A 15,155-nucleotide genomic window follows, 5' to 3' on the forward strand; every position below is an offset into this window, starting at 1 on the left:
GCTCCACTGCTGCTGCAGTTGGTGATTTGACTGAGCTGTGAGATGATCCTTGTTTGTTCAAAAGGGCAGAGGTGTCTGGTCCTACTGCTGCCCTGTGACTGTCCTTCCTTGCCCTGCCCTGGCATCTCACCTTGCTTCCCCTGGCTGAGAGTGCAGCTCAACGAGCTCAGGCTGGCACCGCTGCCAGTGACAGATACAGAGCAGAAGGCAGATTTGGGCCAGTTGTGACCTGGCACGGGAGCAGCAGGATGATTTCTCCAGTGACAGTGCTGGTGGCACAGTGCAGGTTAAAGTGCACCCTGGATCTTTGTCATTTCCACACGAGTGGCTGCAGAAGGACACAGAGGAGAGGAGGGTGGCAAACCTGTGCTGGCAACAAGCACTTCCCTGAGAGTCTGAGCTGTGCTGTCCTTGGCCCCTCAAGCATTTCTGTGCTGTTGAGTTGCATTAGTCTTTATCCTGGGATAGAGCGGAGCCTCTGCAGCTCTGAGGCTGTCTCTACTCTTCGTGCTTCCCCACCCCATGCTCCCTTAGGTTAATGTTTTCCTCTCCCTGCCTCACTTTGAGCCCTGGAAAGCCTTGCCTATGTGTTCCCAGCCTGCCAGCTCTGAAGGCTGTTATCCATGTTGTCAAGTCACCATGATGACTTTTCATGTGAACAGAGGGTCAAAATCGTCGGTGCCAACTCCAGCATGCTCTGAAGGGCTTGCTGTCTTCTCCTTGGACAGCCTGCCTGTCTTCTGCCGGAAGGAGGTCGTGGCAGGTCTGAATGATCCCAGTAGCATTTCGTGGGAGCTTTTGCATCCTTTCTGGATTTCCAAGCCCTGGCAGGTCTGAGACCAGGACAGCCCTTGGCAGTGGCAGCATTCACAGGGGATCTGGAATGGGATCAATGATTGGAGGCAGGTGGGGTGCAGGAAATGAAACTAATCCAAATCTGGAATATTTACTTTTGTTTCTTTCTCTTCCCCCCCCCCCCCCCCCCCCCATCTGTTTCAGCAACTGTACCAGATCCTGACAGACTTTGATATTCGGTTTTATATGTATGAGCTGCTGAAGGTGAGTGATACTGCACATGGCAGTCTGGATGGGGAGAGCAGGAGTGAGAGAGGCAGTAGGAGGCCCATGGGACAGTGCTACTAAGCGGTTATTTCTCTCATGTTCAGTGCAGAATCCATGTCTCAACCTGGGAAGGTTTGGGAAGAGATCTGGTAACCTGGCTCGTTGCTGTGAGGTATTACAGCCAAACTGGGGACCATTGGCCACCTCCAAAGAGTCACTGATTCCCTGGGGTCTGTTCTTTGCCCATGAAGCATTGTGGTTGTTAGTCGCCAGGTAGGGCTGTGCTTGGTCTCCCTGCATCTCTGGCACTGTTGGGCTGCTATGAGGAAAATCATCTCCCTCCCTGCCAGACCCAGTACAAGCACCAAGAGGTGTTTGCAGGGCTGGGGAACTGGGGACTCTTTAGCATGGGGGGAGAGCAGAAGAGAGGGATTGCCAGCTCCAGGCTTTCTTCTGCTGCAGTATTCAAATGTAGCCCCAGAAAGTGACTTCTGCCCACTTGGTCTTAGACCCCCATGTCTCTGGGTGGGGGATCTAGGACATTTCAAGAGCAAGCTGGCCAGCTGGGTGCCCAGTCACAAAACCCCATGGATGTGGTCATGGGGAACAAAGCTTATGGTTATGCTGGCTGTTATAAGTTGATATAACACTGGTATTTTCCTCTGAGACCTCCCAGCTAAAACTTTCCCTGCCCCTGTGACAAAGGGCAAGGAGTGCCCTAAATACCTTCTCTTAACTAGCCTAGCTTGCAGCTCCCCATGGAAATGCTCATGGAGCCATGTGGCAGATCTGTGAGATCTGTGAGATCCGCCTCTCCAGGGTCTCTGGCTGCAGGACGCAGCAGGCAACAGGGCATTAGGGAGGGCTTAACAGGTCTTGGCTGTTCTGTGCTGGCCTGCTGGAGGAGCAGCTTGGCTGTGTCAGGTCCTAGCAGGGCCTGGGGGCTTCTGGGCTGGTACTTTGCAGGTTCCCTGCCTCTGGAAATGAGTGGGACCAGCTGAGGCAAGCCCTTTGTGCTCCAGGACTTGGTGACTGCAGGAGACTTCCTGAAATAGATCTAGTGGGCTGGTGAGAGGCTTTCTTCTCTGCATCCCCAAGCTTGCTGCACCTGTCTGCAAGGGAAAAACTTCCTTACTGACGGTTGAAAGGAGTCAGGGGCAGCCTGGGATTAGGGTGGGAGGGGTGATGAGGGTTAGATGATACAGCCTTGGGACAAGCAAGACCCTAGAACAGCTTCATCCCTGGAGGCAGTTTGTCCAACCTGTTACAGATCTCCTGTACTGGAGATCCCAGGACCACCTGTGGCTCCTGTTGGTTGCCAGGCCACGTGTCACTGCAGGGATATTTCCTGAGGCCTTGCTGTGATGGAAGCTGTTGCCTCCTGTGCTTCCCGCTGCGGCAGGGGCCCAAGGGCAGTGTTACTTCCTGGCACTGATGTCTTGGCTATTGAATGACTGCAGGCTGTAACCTCCTTCCATGCTGCTGGACATCTCCGAGCATCTGATAGATGTTGATGGATGGATCTCCCTCCCCCTTGGAGATGGGAAAACAACATTCTCACCCTCTCACTCAAGGGAACAGCTGCATGGGGGGGCGAGTGGTGCAAGGTCATGGAGCTGGAGAGCTTATGTGTGCTTCTGCCTTCCAAGCTTAAAGCAGCATTGCCTTCCCTCATGTGCTATCACTTGCCCTTTTGTAAGTGCAGGTTTGGCTTAAATGAGCAGGGCAGAGGTGACTTTCTAGCTTAACTGTGTTTTGGGACACAGGTGGAAAGCTGCACTGGAAGGCTACAAAACTGTATGCATGTAAGAATCATCCCTTTCTGGGGAAGAGAGTGTGACCTAGGAAGCACAGGGCTACCCAGGCTGGAGCACTGGGCTTGCCACCAGGTGGGACTCCTCTCTGCATCATGTTCCTCAAAGTCTGTGCAGGGGACATGGTTCTAGGACCTGTCACTGCAGTAGGACACAAGATCAATACAGTCATGTTGCCAGCTTGTCACTTCATCGCATTCAGCATAAGAACTGAAAACGCCAGTTTCTTGTGCCAGGATTGCAGCACTTCCTCAGCAGCGGGGCACTCTTGCTCCTGACCAAGAACTGTCTGTTGTATTGTTAATGCTGTGCCTGTAGTTACAGACATGTCTAATGTGTGTACGTGTGTCTGCCAGGCCCTGGATTACTGCCACAGCATGGGGATCATGCACAGGGACGTCAAACCCCACAACGTCATGATAGACCACCAACAGAAAAAGGTACTGTGGCACCAGGGCTTAGAAGCAGGGTTTTTCCAGGGAAACTTGAAACTCTGCCGCCTCGGTACCTGTAGCCTGTGCAGCTGTACTTACCCCTTTAACCTTCCTTTACTGGCTCATCTCCACTTGTGCCGGTGTCAGGAGATGGCCAAAGTCCCACTGAGGAGCACTGCACTGGGAGTCCGTAGCTTGGAGGTTGCTCTTTCCCCCCAGGTCATCCATGCTGGGTTTCTTTGCTGAGAGGAGCACGTCTGGACTGTTAAATCTCCACCTGGGGAGGTGTGGCAGGAGGGTGCAGAGGCCCTGGGCAGAAGAAGGGTGGCCTTGTCTGAAATACACATGGATATTTTTACATATGGAACATAAGCTCCTCCTGTAGTACAGCCTACTTGTCTCGCAGTGGCTTCCTCACTCCTGGGGCGTGTTGATCACGGGAAACGGTTGTACCCAGCTCGCCACCGTGGAAGTGGACAGCACAGGAGCCTCCCCTCCCCGCCATGGTACTTGCACCTCATTGGGTGCTGTGTGTACCTCTCTCCCCAGGGACGTGGGATTTGCAGCAGCGAATTAGTTGCTGGTCCACAGGTCCCTCCCTGTTAATCAGCGGTGGCTGTACAGGCCAGGCAAGATTTATAAGAAGGGGGAAATCTCTTACTAACATGCTGTCCTTCAGAAACACAGCAGGTCATCCATCCCTTGCAGGGTGTGGTGGGCCCTCTTCCTACCTCGTTTCCTGCTGTCAGCCCCCCGTTAAAGTCAACACTGCCTTTGACTCAGCCCCTCCTAACAGTGGGATAAGACAGCTGGCTTTTGCCTGTTCCCTAGTAAGCAACAACCTGTCTGCTGTGGCTGGTGGTGCCAGTAAGGAGCCAGTTGCCCAGCAGTAACAGTGTGCTTGGACTCAGGAGGCAGAGGAGCTCTTTAAGCTGAGCTTTGCCCCCAGATGGTGGTAAGGGAAAGGGAAGAGCCTGACCAGAGCACTGCTGAGAGCATCTCCTATCCTCAGAGCACCTCCTGCATCCCGGGCTCCACGCTTGCATCACGGGATTGAGAGGTTTGGCCCGGGTGGCTTCACGTAACTGGCTCATACTGAGGCTCCTGACTCTGTGTCTCTTTATCGCATGTTCAGCTGCGGCTCATAGACTGGGGTCTGGCTGAATTCTACCATCCAGCTCAGGAATACAATGTCCGTGTGGCCTCTAGGTACTTCAAAGGACCGGAGCTCCTTGTGGACTACCAAGTAAGAGTCGGCCTTCTCCTTGCTAGCCAGTGATTCCACTTGTGGTTACACTTCGGCCACCTTTGGGTTTTCTGGTTTTGCCTGCCAGGGCACTGCCTGGGTGGGAAGGAGGCTGGTTGTGAAGTGAAAAGGCCGAGGTTGCCTGTGTGGCTGGGGAACTGGGCTGTGGTGAGTGTGCCTTTTCTGATGGCTTCTCCTTTTTCCCCTCAGATGTATGACTACAGCTTAGACATGTGGAGTTTAGGCTGTATGCTGGCAAGCATGATCTTCCGAAAGGAGCCCTTCTTCCATGGCCAGGACAATTATGACCAAGTAAAGACTTTGCTACCTGGCTTATTTCATGAGATGTTCATCACCACCTCATCTCTCTGTATAGTGGGGAGGTTCTGGGGCTCGGACCACCAGGCTGGGAGGTTGTTGCTACGTGCTTAGTTAAGCCATCTGGGATTGTGCTTCTCTGCCTTGTGCAGGAGACTTGTTTTCTGCAAATGTTGCAAAAACAAGTTTCAAGGGAGATACTCCTTCCATCCGGGATGTTTCCAGAAGTAGAGCTCTTAGATTTGGGCAGCTCTGCCTCTGCAAAAGAGTGGTGCTCTGCTCTTTTGCTCTGTCTCAACATGCCTTTTTTTTTTCCAGCTGGTTCGCATCGCAAAGGTTCTGGGCACAGATGAGCTGTATGGGTATCTCAAGAAGTACCACATAGAACTGGACCCACACTTCAACGATATCCTGGGCCAGTAAGTGAAGGAGTGAAATGCTGCCTTTTTATCTTGTAACAGAGGGAGGAAGATAACCTGATGTCCATCCCCTTGAAGGACTCTTGGCAAAGGCCTGTTTTGATCTTCTGGGTCATAATGCTGCTTGCAGGCCTCCCATCTGGCTGCTCATGTCACCTCAGGAGGTCACTGAAATACAGGCTCTTTCCTTTTGCATCTGCCATGATCCACGAGCCATGTTTCTTCCTTCACCTGCTCACTGGCATCCTAGAAGTGGAAATGTAGACACTGGAGTTGGGTGTGGGCTGAGGGGCTCAAAATCTCCCGGCTGAGATTTCTGAAAAGGACAAGAGGTGGATGGGATAGTGAGGATGGCTTCTGTGAGGCTGGCTGGCAAGCCAGAGCACTTCTGGTCCTGAGGATGTCACCCTGCCTGCTGCATGCTGTTGCCTAGTCCCTGTAGACAGAAGGGAATGTGCAATATTGTGCCTTTCCCAGGTATAGAACATCCACACAGCTGTGTACCTAAAGAAGAGGGTTTTCCCACTTTGACAAGTGCTCGCTGAACAGTAGCTTGTGCAAGGAAGAGCTGTAGGCAGCGTCCGTCACCGCCATCTCTTCTCAGAAGGGGATAGTGGCAGGTGACTCCCCTGGGACCTCTGGGTGCTGCTGTGCTGGTGAGAGGGGGGCAGTGACAGCTGGTCCCTTCGCAGGCATTCCCGGAAGCGCTGGGAGAACTTCATCCACAGTGAGAACAGACACCTGGTCAGCCCTGAAGTCCTCGACCTTCTGGACAAGCTCCTGCGATATGACCATCAACAGAGGCTGACGGCCAAGGAGGCGATGGAGCACCCCTATTTCTGTGAGTCTGTGGAGAAGCTGGGGCCAGCTGGGATGGAGAGGGGTCTTGAGTTCTGGGGGCAAATGTCACTCTGTAAAAGCCTTAGCAGCTCTGTGGGCTTTGAGGGAAGTTTCTCTAGAAGGGTTTGCCGGGGTAGAGCTTCCGCTTTATTAAATGCTGTTTCCCCTTCCTGCCTGGTCTGTGTCTCCTGCAGATCCAGTGGTGAAGGAGCAGTCCCAGCCCAGCTCAGAAAACGCTGTGCTCTCCAGTGGCCTGACAACAGCGCGATGAAGACTGGAAAACGACGGGTAATTCAAGATGTTTACAAATAAAAGCAAAACCTTCGGTCACACAGTGAAGGGAAAAGAACCAAGGACCCCCCCCTCCTTCCCCTCCCCTTTATACTCGGCAGAAATCTAACCTGGGGGGGGGGGTCATAAACCTCAGTTCCTCTCTGGTGGTTGTGGTTAATGTAACTCTAACCCTGTGGTACCAAAGCCCTGGGCAAATGGTCTTGCAAGAGCTAAACATGTAGTGATATCCCCAGGGCTCAACACAACTGATTCTGGTTCACATCTCTATGGATCCTTCTCTTCCTTCTCAGTCCAGCCTTCCCCACCACGCTGGTGGGGACAAATTGGTCGTTCCACCATCAGCCCTTAGCATGCCTCTTTCTAAACATGCCTTTCTGACTTACAGACTCTGGATGAACCAAATTCAGGCTGGGGGTCAGCAGGTGTAACTCTGTTTTGAGGTCCAAGTCCTACTGCTCACTCTAGGCTTGAATTTGGCCCTTGAATTCCAGTTTCAATTGCGAATGCCAGGGCGGTTGGTGGGAGGGGGGAGGTTCAACAAAAAACAGCCCGCAAACCCAGCAGCATCTCAGGATTGGTTTGGAGCATTAAAACGAAGTCACTGATCTGAGTTGCTGGGGAGAGGTGAGATCCCCCCCTCCAGGTGTGTTTGACAAAGGCTGAGAAGAAACTCAATAGACCTGCTTTGGAAACTTGTGAATGTGAGGGCTGCTCTTGCGGCAGGAGAGGGGAGGGACTGTCCAGACTTTCCCACTGAGCTCAGGAAAGTCAGTGTTGCAAGATTTCTTGTGATAGGTGTGCAACCACGTACCTCATGACGTGGCTCCCATGAGAATTCGTGCCAGACGTGGACTTGTGCCAGAGCATCGCTCTGGAGCGGTTCAACCCAGCACCGCAGGATGGAGGAGCGGAGAGGAGGCCAGGGAGGAGAGCGCAGGGAGGGGGAGGGATCAGCAACCAGCGGCGTGGTCTGATGGGGAGGGGGCTGTGCAGCTACTGATCCAGGACTTGGGATCCCACGTAGTGTTTTAACAAAGTCAGCCATTTGTTGAATTCTGGGGTGCCGATCCTGTTGCGGGGGGTGGGGGGTTCATCTTGCGGGTTCTTTCATCAGATCCCTCGATGGCTTTATAGCCCCACAATTCACGGTTGCCTCCTCTTCTTGTTCTGTGTGTAACTTCATCAAGTGGTTCTGGTGACACTCAAACCTAGAAGCTGGAGATAGTGTTTTCCCACCAGCACCTAAACACAGAATTTCCTTCTGCGGCATTGTTGAAATAGTTAATTTTTTATAAGGTTGCAATGTTTCTATTTGAAACATCTGTTTACATTCCATATTCCAATAAAATTCTATTGGCATCGATAGCAGGTCAATCCATTTGTATAATTCACTGAAACCAATAAATATCTATACGTCTGAACGTCTGCTGTCTCCAATCTATGGGATAGCCAGCAAGAGCGAGAGCTGAAGGCGCTGCCTCCTCAAGGAGGTCAGGTTGACTCTTCCAGCTCCTCTTGTCTGAGTATTTTGGGATCTCTTAGTCTTTGGTTGCAGTTCTTCATGCTGTGTCAGCCCCGAGTTTCACTGTGGCAGATTGTCTGTGCTTCCCCGGGGCCGCAGAGGCGGTGCAAGGCTTTGGGTACCACGTGGGGGTCGGCTGTTGTGGTACGTTGGATCCAAACAGCCGGTGCCCACGGTACCCGTCCCAGGCTGTGTGTTACACGGCTGGTCAGATGAGAAGTCACTGGTGCAGGGCTGGAAGTTGGGGGTTCTCCGCGTGCGCACCCCCACGCTTGTCTCCTCTCAGCCTGGCTGCATGGCTTTGCCTAAAGCTGTGCTGAGCAGGGAGTAGCTCTTCTTTCCTCCCATCCTGGGATGCGACCGGTGCACGAGCTCAGTTATCGGTGTCCAGGCTGAGGCGCTGTGCCGTGCCGTGGTGCCCTCGCTGGCATCAACTCTCCTGCAGATGCTGCTGAAGGTGTTGGCCAGTGTTTCCAGCCCTTTGTCCTTCCATCTGCCCCACCTGCAGGCTGCCTGGCCTGAGGCGTGGGGGTCTCTTGTGCTCTTAAGCTGTGCTAATACCAGCAGGGTTGGTTTGGGGTTTTAACATCAATTTCTGAACTGATTTTAAACATGTGCTGAATTACTCTATTGAGAAGAGGCAGGAGTGGATGTTTCTCATGGCCTGTCCAAGTTGCTGTGGGACAAAACTTGCCTGTTTTCCAGCTCTTGTGTGTTGGCATTCCCAGCTTCCAGAGAGCCAAGGCAGAAGAGGTGTGTGGGGGGAGAACAGGCTCAGTGTGAGAACTTTGATAGGTAAAAAATGTTGATCATTGTATGTGAGTGCTTGACAGCGTCCCGACCTGATGGTGGAGTTTCAGGGTGGTGCTTTGGGAAGTATCAGTTCTGTAAACCTGAGTCAGAAATTCCTTCCTGGTACCCTCAAGCAGAGGAAGAGAGATGCTTTTCCCAGCGCGTGAAATGGGTAAACGGCTTTCCCTGGTTGCAGTAACCAGAGAGGCTGGAACAACCTGCCCCATATCTCCCCACATCCCTCCCCCAGCTCTAGGGTAGGATGAGCTGTGACAGATTCATCCTGGAGGGAAATGGCAGCTGAGCACGCGTAGCCTGGGAGCAAGGAGGGTGTGGAGTCTCCTGATCCCACGGTGGTGTGGATGCTTGGCTGCAGCTCAGGCCAGTTCCTCGCCACACCCACTAGCCCTTCCAGCACTCAGAGCAGGAAACCCTGCTTCCCTCTGGACCCTAGCAAAGCGTTGTCCTGCCTGTAGGGACAATCGGGAGCTGGAGAAGACAGTGTCTGGTCCTTAGGAAGGAAGGAGACTGGGGAACATGCATCTTCATATGCTTTCTCCTGGAGAAAGTTGGGAGAGTTCTGGAGCACATCCTGGCTGTTCAGCTGGCCTGGCCCCAGCCTACTAGCAGAGGTAAAGTGGAGGTTTGGCTGGGTGCCTTGTAAGAGGAAAGGCTCAAAACCAGAACCACGGCAGCCACGGAGGGTTGTGGCAGGAGAGGGATGCAGTAAGCAACTTCCCAGGCTTGTCCGTGCCTGTTGCAAGTGTGCTGTGGCATGACAGCAGCCTTTAGCGGGACTAGAGGAGATGTTTGTGGCAGTGGAGGGAGACTTGACACAGGAGGTTGGGGAGAAAACGTCCAAACTTCTTGTCTGGCTGCCTGTGAAAGTGGTGCTCTGCTGGACTGCGTCTCTCCCTTGCCTCGCTCGGCCCTGCCTTCCCCTCCCACCCTGCCACCCCTCCCAAAGCAGGCTGAGGAGCCCCTTCTGTCCCCGCACCCAGAAGGCACAGAGGGAGCAGCCCAGCCTGGCTGGGAGCAGGGTGGCAGGACACGGGACAGCCTGCCCAGCCATCTCCTCGTCACCTGGGGTCAGAGGAGCTCTGTGTCGAGCTGGCAGTGTCCCGTGACGCTCACTTCCCTCCTCCCGTCTCTCCTCAGGTCTGATGCTGTTGCTCCCAATTTTCCATAAGCAGCATGGGAACCAAATCAAACGTCCTATCGGCACGTGTAGAGTGACGGCGGGCAGACTGCGTGCACGGGCAGGGCTGAGAGCGGGGCAGCATTCCTGGCTGGACGGCACTCGTGTCTTTATGACTGCAGCCCTTCCCTCCAAGTGTTAAAGGTTCTTCTGCCTTTGGTTGCTTGTTGAGCTCTTCCCGACCCAGAAAGCGTGGAAATGTGAAGGGTGTGCAAAGCAGTTCTTGGTCAGTTGTTCCTTCCTGCGGTCGGGCTGTTCCCCCCAACCTCTGGCAGACCCCGGTCAGCCAGCTTGCACCTGTGTTTGCCAGGGCGCGGGGGTGGCAGGGGGTGTAGTATCACAATGGGCAGTTCTCTGTTATAATTAAAAGAATTCTATATTGTTGAATAAAAGTTTTAAAAGAAGAATACGAGGAGGAGTATTCAGCGGGGAGGGAGCTGTGGGGCAGGACCAGCCACACTGGAGAATGCTGGCAGCATGAGCCATTTCTTGTGCCCTGCTAGGACAGGCTGGGCGAGGCGAGCAGGAGGAACTAGTTGTACAAAATCACCGTCTGCAGAGGCAGAGGAGACGCTTGCCACCTTTGGGGGTGTCCCTCCACAGGCCCCCACACTCTTCTGGAGGTGCCTGCCTGGGTGGTGGCCTGAGTGCTAATGCTGGTACCTGCTTTTCCCAGCCCATGGGGCTTGGGCTTGGCTCTGTCTCTGCACTCCAGGAGCTCCCACCTCTCCCTCTTTCTTGGGCTGAGACTCTGCTCCTCCTCCTCCCCAGCACGGTCACTGCAAAGCCCTGAGCTTAGAGCTTCTGCCTGTGGACCTCTGCCCTGAAGGAGTTCCCCTGCAGACATGGTGCTTCACCAGCAGCTCTCGGGAGAGCCTGGTTGGAATGCTGGTGGTTGTCCAGTCTGTCCTCTGCTCTTACATGTTAACAGACCACTTGAAACTCTGGTCTAAAACCCTCCAGCTGGACTCTGTATGACTGTACACATTCATTTCTCTTCTGTTGTCCCATTCCTTCACTGCCCATGTGTTTTTCCCTACACAGTTTTCCCCTATAGTGAAGCTGCTCAGCCTAAGCGTACCTCTGAGACAAGGCTCTTGACTGGGAAAGGCAGACCCGTTGCCAGTTCCCAGGGCAAGGAGCTCAGATGAGGGGAGCTGTGGGCTCCTGCTGGTACGGTGCTGCTCTTGCCCAGCCCTGGGCAGTGGCCAAAGTGGAAATGCAGGAGTGAGTCCTCGTACAGAGCCTGTGAGTGGTACAGGTGGGAATTTGCCAACACCGTCTTCAACACCTGGAGATGTGCTGATGTGGGGGCCAGATGTGGACACAAACATCAGGTAAGTTCAAGCTCCTGGTGCTGTAAGGCAGGGCTTGGCCCATTGCTGAGGCATGGTGTAATGATAGCCTTGTATCCAGGACTGTGCTGATCTCTGGCGTCTAAATTCAGCAAGACTTTTTTGGCTGGTGTAGATCTGGCCAGTGGGGAAGAGCCCGTGGCGGAGTCCACCTGGGGTCCAGGTGTGCTGGGCAGAAGCGGTGCTGTGGGAATGCGCCGAGCTGAGGTCCCTGCAGCATGGTGTCACATGCAAGTGCTGTTGCTACCTCAGCCATCCCTCTTCTGATGCTGTTGGGTCATGCCCCCCATTCCCACCTGCTGCAGCCCAGGTCCTCTCTAGGTCAACAGCTTGTCTCTAAAGGATGCTCTCAGTGGCTCTTTTTAACTGTTGTTTGTCAGAAATAAACTCTTCTTTGCCTGCCCATTTTTTGTCTCCAGTTTGTCCCGAGTCAGAAAGGTTCTGTTCATTCTCGCCCTGTGACATCCATTGCACAGTGGTCCCACGAAGGCAGTGTGTCCTGCTTCCTGGACATTCTCCACCAAAGAGCTCCAGCACACGCTGGCACTGTCTGCTTCTGCACCCACTAACGTTTACACCCCTGTTCTCTTCTGATCCCTTGCTCAGCAGCAGCCCAGCCTCCTCCTCCTCCTTCGGCACTGCTCAGAGCTCAGCCAGCATGAGGTCCAATGCCTTCGTCCAGGTTCCCTCAGCACCCAAAGCCCCTTCTGCACCTGCCTCCCCTCCCACGTGGTGGCTATGGATCTCCTGTCCAATTCCCTTTTTGGTTCCTCATTACAGCTGCCCTTCATCCAGTCCTGCACCCGCAGGAAAATCCAGGCTGGGAGAGATGGCTGGAGTCATCTGGACAAATCCCAGGATCACAGAATCACAGAATTGTCTAGGTTGGAAAGGACCTTGAAGATCATCCAGTCCAACCATTAACGTAGCATTGGCAGTTTCCAACTCCACCAGATCCCTCAGCGCTGGGTCAACCCAACTCTTAAACCCCTCCAGGGATGGTGACTCCACCACCTCCCTGGGCAGCCCATTCCAGCGCCCAACAACCTGTTCTGTAAAGAAATACTTCCTAATATCTAGTCTAAACCTTCCCTGGAACAACTTGAGGCCATTACCTCTTGTCTTATCGCTCATTACTTGGTTAAAGAGGCTCATCCCCAGCTCTCTGCAACCTCCTTTCAGGTAGTTGTAGAGGGCCATGAGGTCTCCCCTCAGCCTCCTCTTCTCCAGACTAAACTCCACCCCTTGCAGAAGTCATTGCTTTTTTCTCATTTTTGCCATGCAGTGAAGGCTTTTGGCTCACAAAGGTACTGACTGAACCCGGTTCTGGTTTTACTGGTCCAAGCACTGGCCTTTCAGCTGGCCCACTGGGCCACACAGCCAGCCCAAGGCATCTGCTCTCCAGCAATGGCTTAACCCAAGAGGGCGACAGTCCAGGTTAGGATTTCCCAGGCCATGAACTTGGACTGTGTGCTCCAAGGCAAGCACAGACTTGGTGATCCTGGAGAGAGCTGCTACATTTTGCTCTAGCAACTGCACCCAGGAATGTGAAACTTCAGAGGAGCAACATTTCAGGAGCTTCCTGAAGATCTCATTCCTCTGAAGGCATCAGATTGCTGGGACCAGTGCTCGGAAGGCATCTGAAGGGCAGGAAATGCTTTAGTGGACAGGTATTTCTGGAGCAGGCAACCTCTGCTCACTTCTTGGACTAGATTATTCTCTTAGGATGGGCCTTGTCCTCCGCCTGCTCCCCAAAATCCAATCCCTCTGTACCTTGGGAACTGGGAATGGGGGTGACGTAACATGGCGACACCTTCGTAGCGATCTTCCAGGTGGATAACATCAGCATGTGGGTCTCACTGAAATACATCTCCCAGAGGCCTCTTTCCAAATGCCGGCCTCGACTGTGAATATGTGTTAATATCTCATTAGGTTACTCTCTTTCCACCCTCTCCTTTAGCCCGCACGTGCCTGGGGAAGGAGGAGAGGCAACAGGTATTATTTTTTGTTAAACTTTATTGAGAAATAGGGACAATTTGAAACCACAACATATTTCCACGTGCATCACTTGCAGCAAAACGTAACATTAAAATGGTAATTGGAGAGCATATGAATGAGCAGGCTGTTCAGGAGTGGCAGCTGGATATCTGTGCCAGTTGTCTCTGATTAAGGGACCAAGTTATTTAATTGTGCCATATAAAGTGTACTCTATGTACTAAATATAGCTGATCATTTCTAAACACCGCCTTGCTGGTGGTGTGCTCCGCTGGTTTGTTTGAGGAATTGTGAACGAAGGAGGAAGTGCTGCTAACCCCGGTGCTGCGAGGGACTGCCTGTTTGGGACAGTCACAGTGTTGGTGGCCCAAGGGAGAGACAGGCACAGCCACCAGCCAACGGTGTGGCTGTTGGTGGGATTGGGGTGGGGCGTTAGTGAGCAGCAAGAGCTGCACAGGGGCCTGGAGTTAAACTGTGTAACCATAAAGGTGATGCGGGATGGTAATTTTTATGCGGTTTAGTGTCTGTACATTGAAAATAGATGCTATGGGTGTTATTACAGCAGAAAGAAATGTAATATATTTCGGTTTAAAAATGTAATTCCTTGTCCAAACTGTTCCTGTTAAGCCTCTTTAGCTGTGCAAGGCCCCATCTATACTTGAAAGCATTTTCACATCAGTAAAGCTGTACATCAGCCCCCCTTACATCATCAAGGTACTGCGTCTTATCCTGGCTCACAAAAAGGAAAAAAAAAGCATGTTTCTTTGCAGTCATGCAGGAAGAGACAAGGGTTGTGCTGGCACAGTTATCTCAGAGCACGAAGATGAACATAGCAAGCAGCTGACCATGAGCCAGCAGTGTGCCCAGGTGGCCAAGAAAGCCAACGGCATCCTGGCTTGGATTAGAAATAGTGTGACCAGCAGAAGCAGGGAGGTGACAGTCCCCCTGTGCTCTGCACTGGTGAGGCCACACCTGGAGTGTTGTGTCCAGTTTTGGGCACCTCAATACGAGAGAGATCTCGAGGTGCTGGAGTGAGGGCAGAGGAGGGCAACGAGCTGGGGAAGGGCCTGGAGAATAAATCCTGTGAGGAGAGATTGAAGGAGCTCGGGCTGTTTAGCTTGAGGAAGAGAAGGCTGAGGGAAGACCTCATCACTCTCTACAGCTCCCTGAAAGGACGTTGTAGAGAGGTTGGTGCTGGTCTCTTCTCACAGGTGATTAGTGACAGAACAAGAGGGAACAGCTTTAAACTGCAACAGGGGAGGTTCAGGCTGGACATAAGGAAAAAATGTTTCCCAGAAAGAGTGGTCAGAGAGTGGAACAGGCTGCCCAGGGAGGGGGTGGAGTCACCATCCCTGGGTGTGTTTAAGGGTCGTTTGGATGAGCTGTGGGGGGATGTGGGGTAGGGGAGAACTTTGTAGAGTAGGACTGAGGGTTGGACTCGATGATCCCGAGGGGCTTTTCCAGCCTGAATGATTCTGTGATTCTGATGAGTCTCTTGAGCCAAGGACCCAGCGGCAGGCCAAGAGGGAATGGCCTCAAGCTGCGCCAGGGCAGGGTCAGACTGGCTCTTAGGAAGGATTTCTTTGCAGAAGGGGTTGTTGGGTGTTGGAATGGGCTGCCCAGGGCAGGGGGGGAGTCCCCATCCCTGGAGGGGTTGAAGAGTCGGGTTGACCCAGCGCTGAGGGATCTGGTGGAGTTGGGAACGGTCAGGGTGAGGTTCATGGTTGGACTGGAGGAGCTTCAGGGGCTTTTCCAACTGAGACGATTCTGTGATTCTGTGATACTCCAACAGATAAAGCTCTCTGCTGGAGGCTAGGCCAGAGCTGAAAGCAGCAACATCTGAAAGGAGTAGTAACAATTTAAAAG

At 53.1% G+C, this 15,155-nt stretch overlaps 1 protein-coding gene across 2 annotated transcripts in view; it reads left to right on the forward strand.

Moving 5' to 3' along the window:
• The window catches only part of CSNK2A2 (casein kinase 2 alpha 2), a 28,118-nt gene extending 17,772 nt beyond the window's left edge, over nt 1–10,346 (forward strand). Inside the window, exons 5-12 of one of the 2 annotated variants that reach the window (XM_074881984.1) lie at nt 1,000–1,059; nt 3,233–3,316; nt 4,446–4,556; nt 4,767–4,868; nt 5,193–5,293; nt 5,986–6,134; nt 6,328–6,421; nt 9,900–10,346. In XM_074881984.1, the coding sequence (XP_074738085.1) occupies nt 1,000–1,059; nt 3,233–3,316; nt 4,446–4,556; nt 4,767–4,868; nt 5,193–5,293; nt 5,986–6,134; nt 6,328–6,404 (684 nt within the window). In that variant the 3' untranslated portion in view covers nt 6,405–6,421; nt 9,900–10,346. Of the gene's footprint in view, nt 1–999; nt 1,060–3,232; nt 3,317–4,445; nt 4,557–4,766; nt 4,869–5,192; nt 5,294–5,985; nt 6,135–6,327; nt 7,849–9,899 lie in introns of those variants that run through there. The other variant, XM_074881983.1, reaches the window with a different exon arrangement.
• The last annotated feature ends 4,809 nt before the right edge of the window (nt 10,347–15,155 follow it).

Source organism: Strix uralensis, chromosome 12 (genome assembly GCF_047716275.1).
Source record: "Strix uralensis isolate ZFMK-TIS-50842 chromosome 12, bStrUra1, whole genome shotgun sequence".
NCBI lineage: Eukaryota > Metazoa > Chordata > Aves > Strigiformes > Strigidae > Strix > Strix uralensis.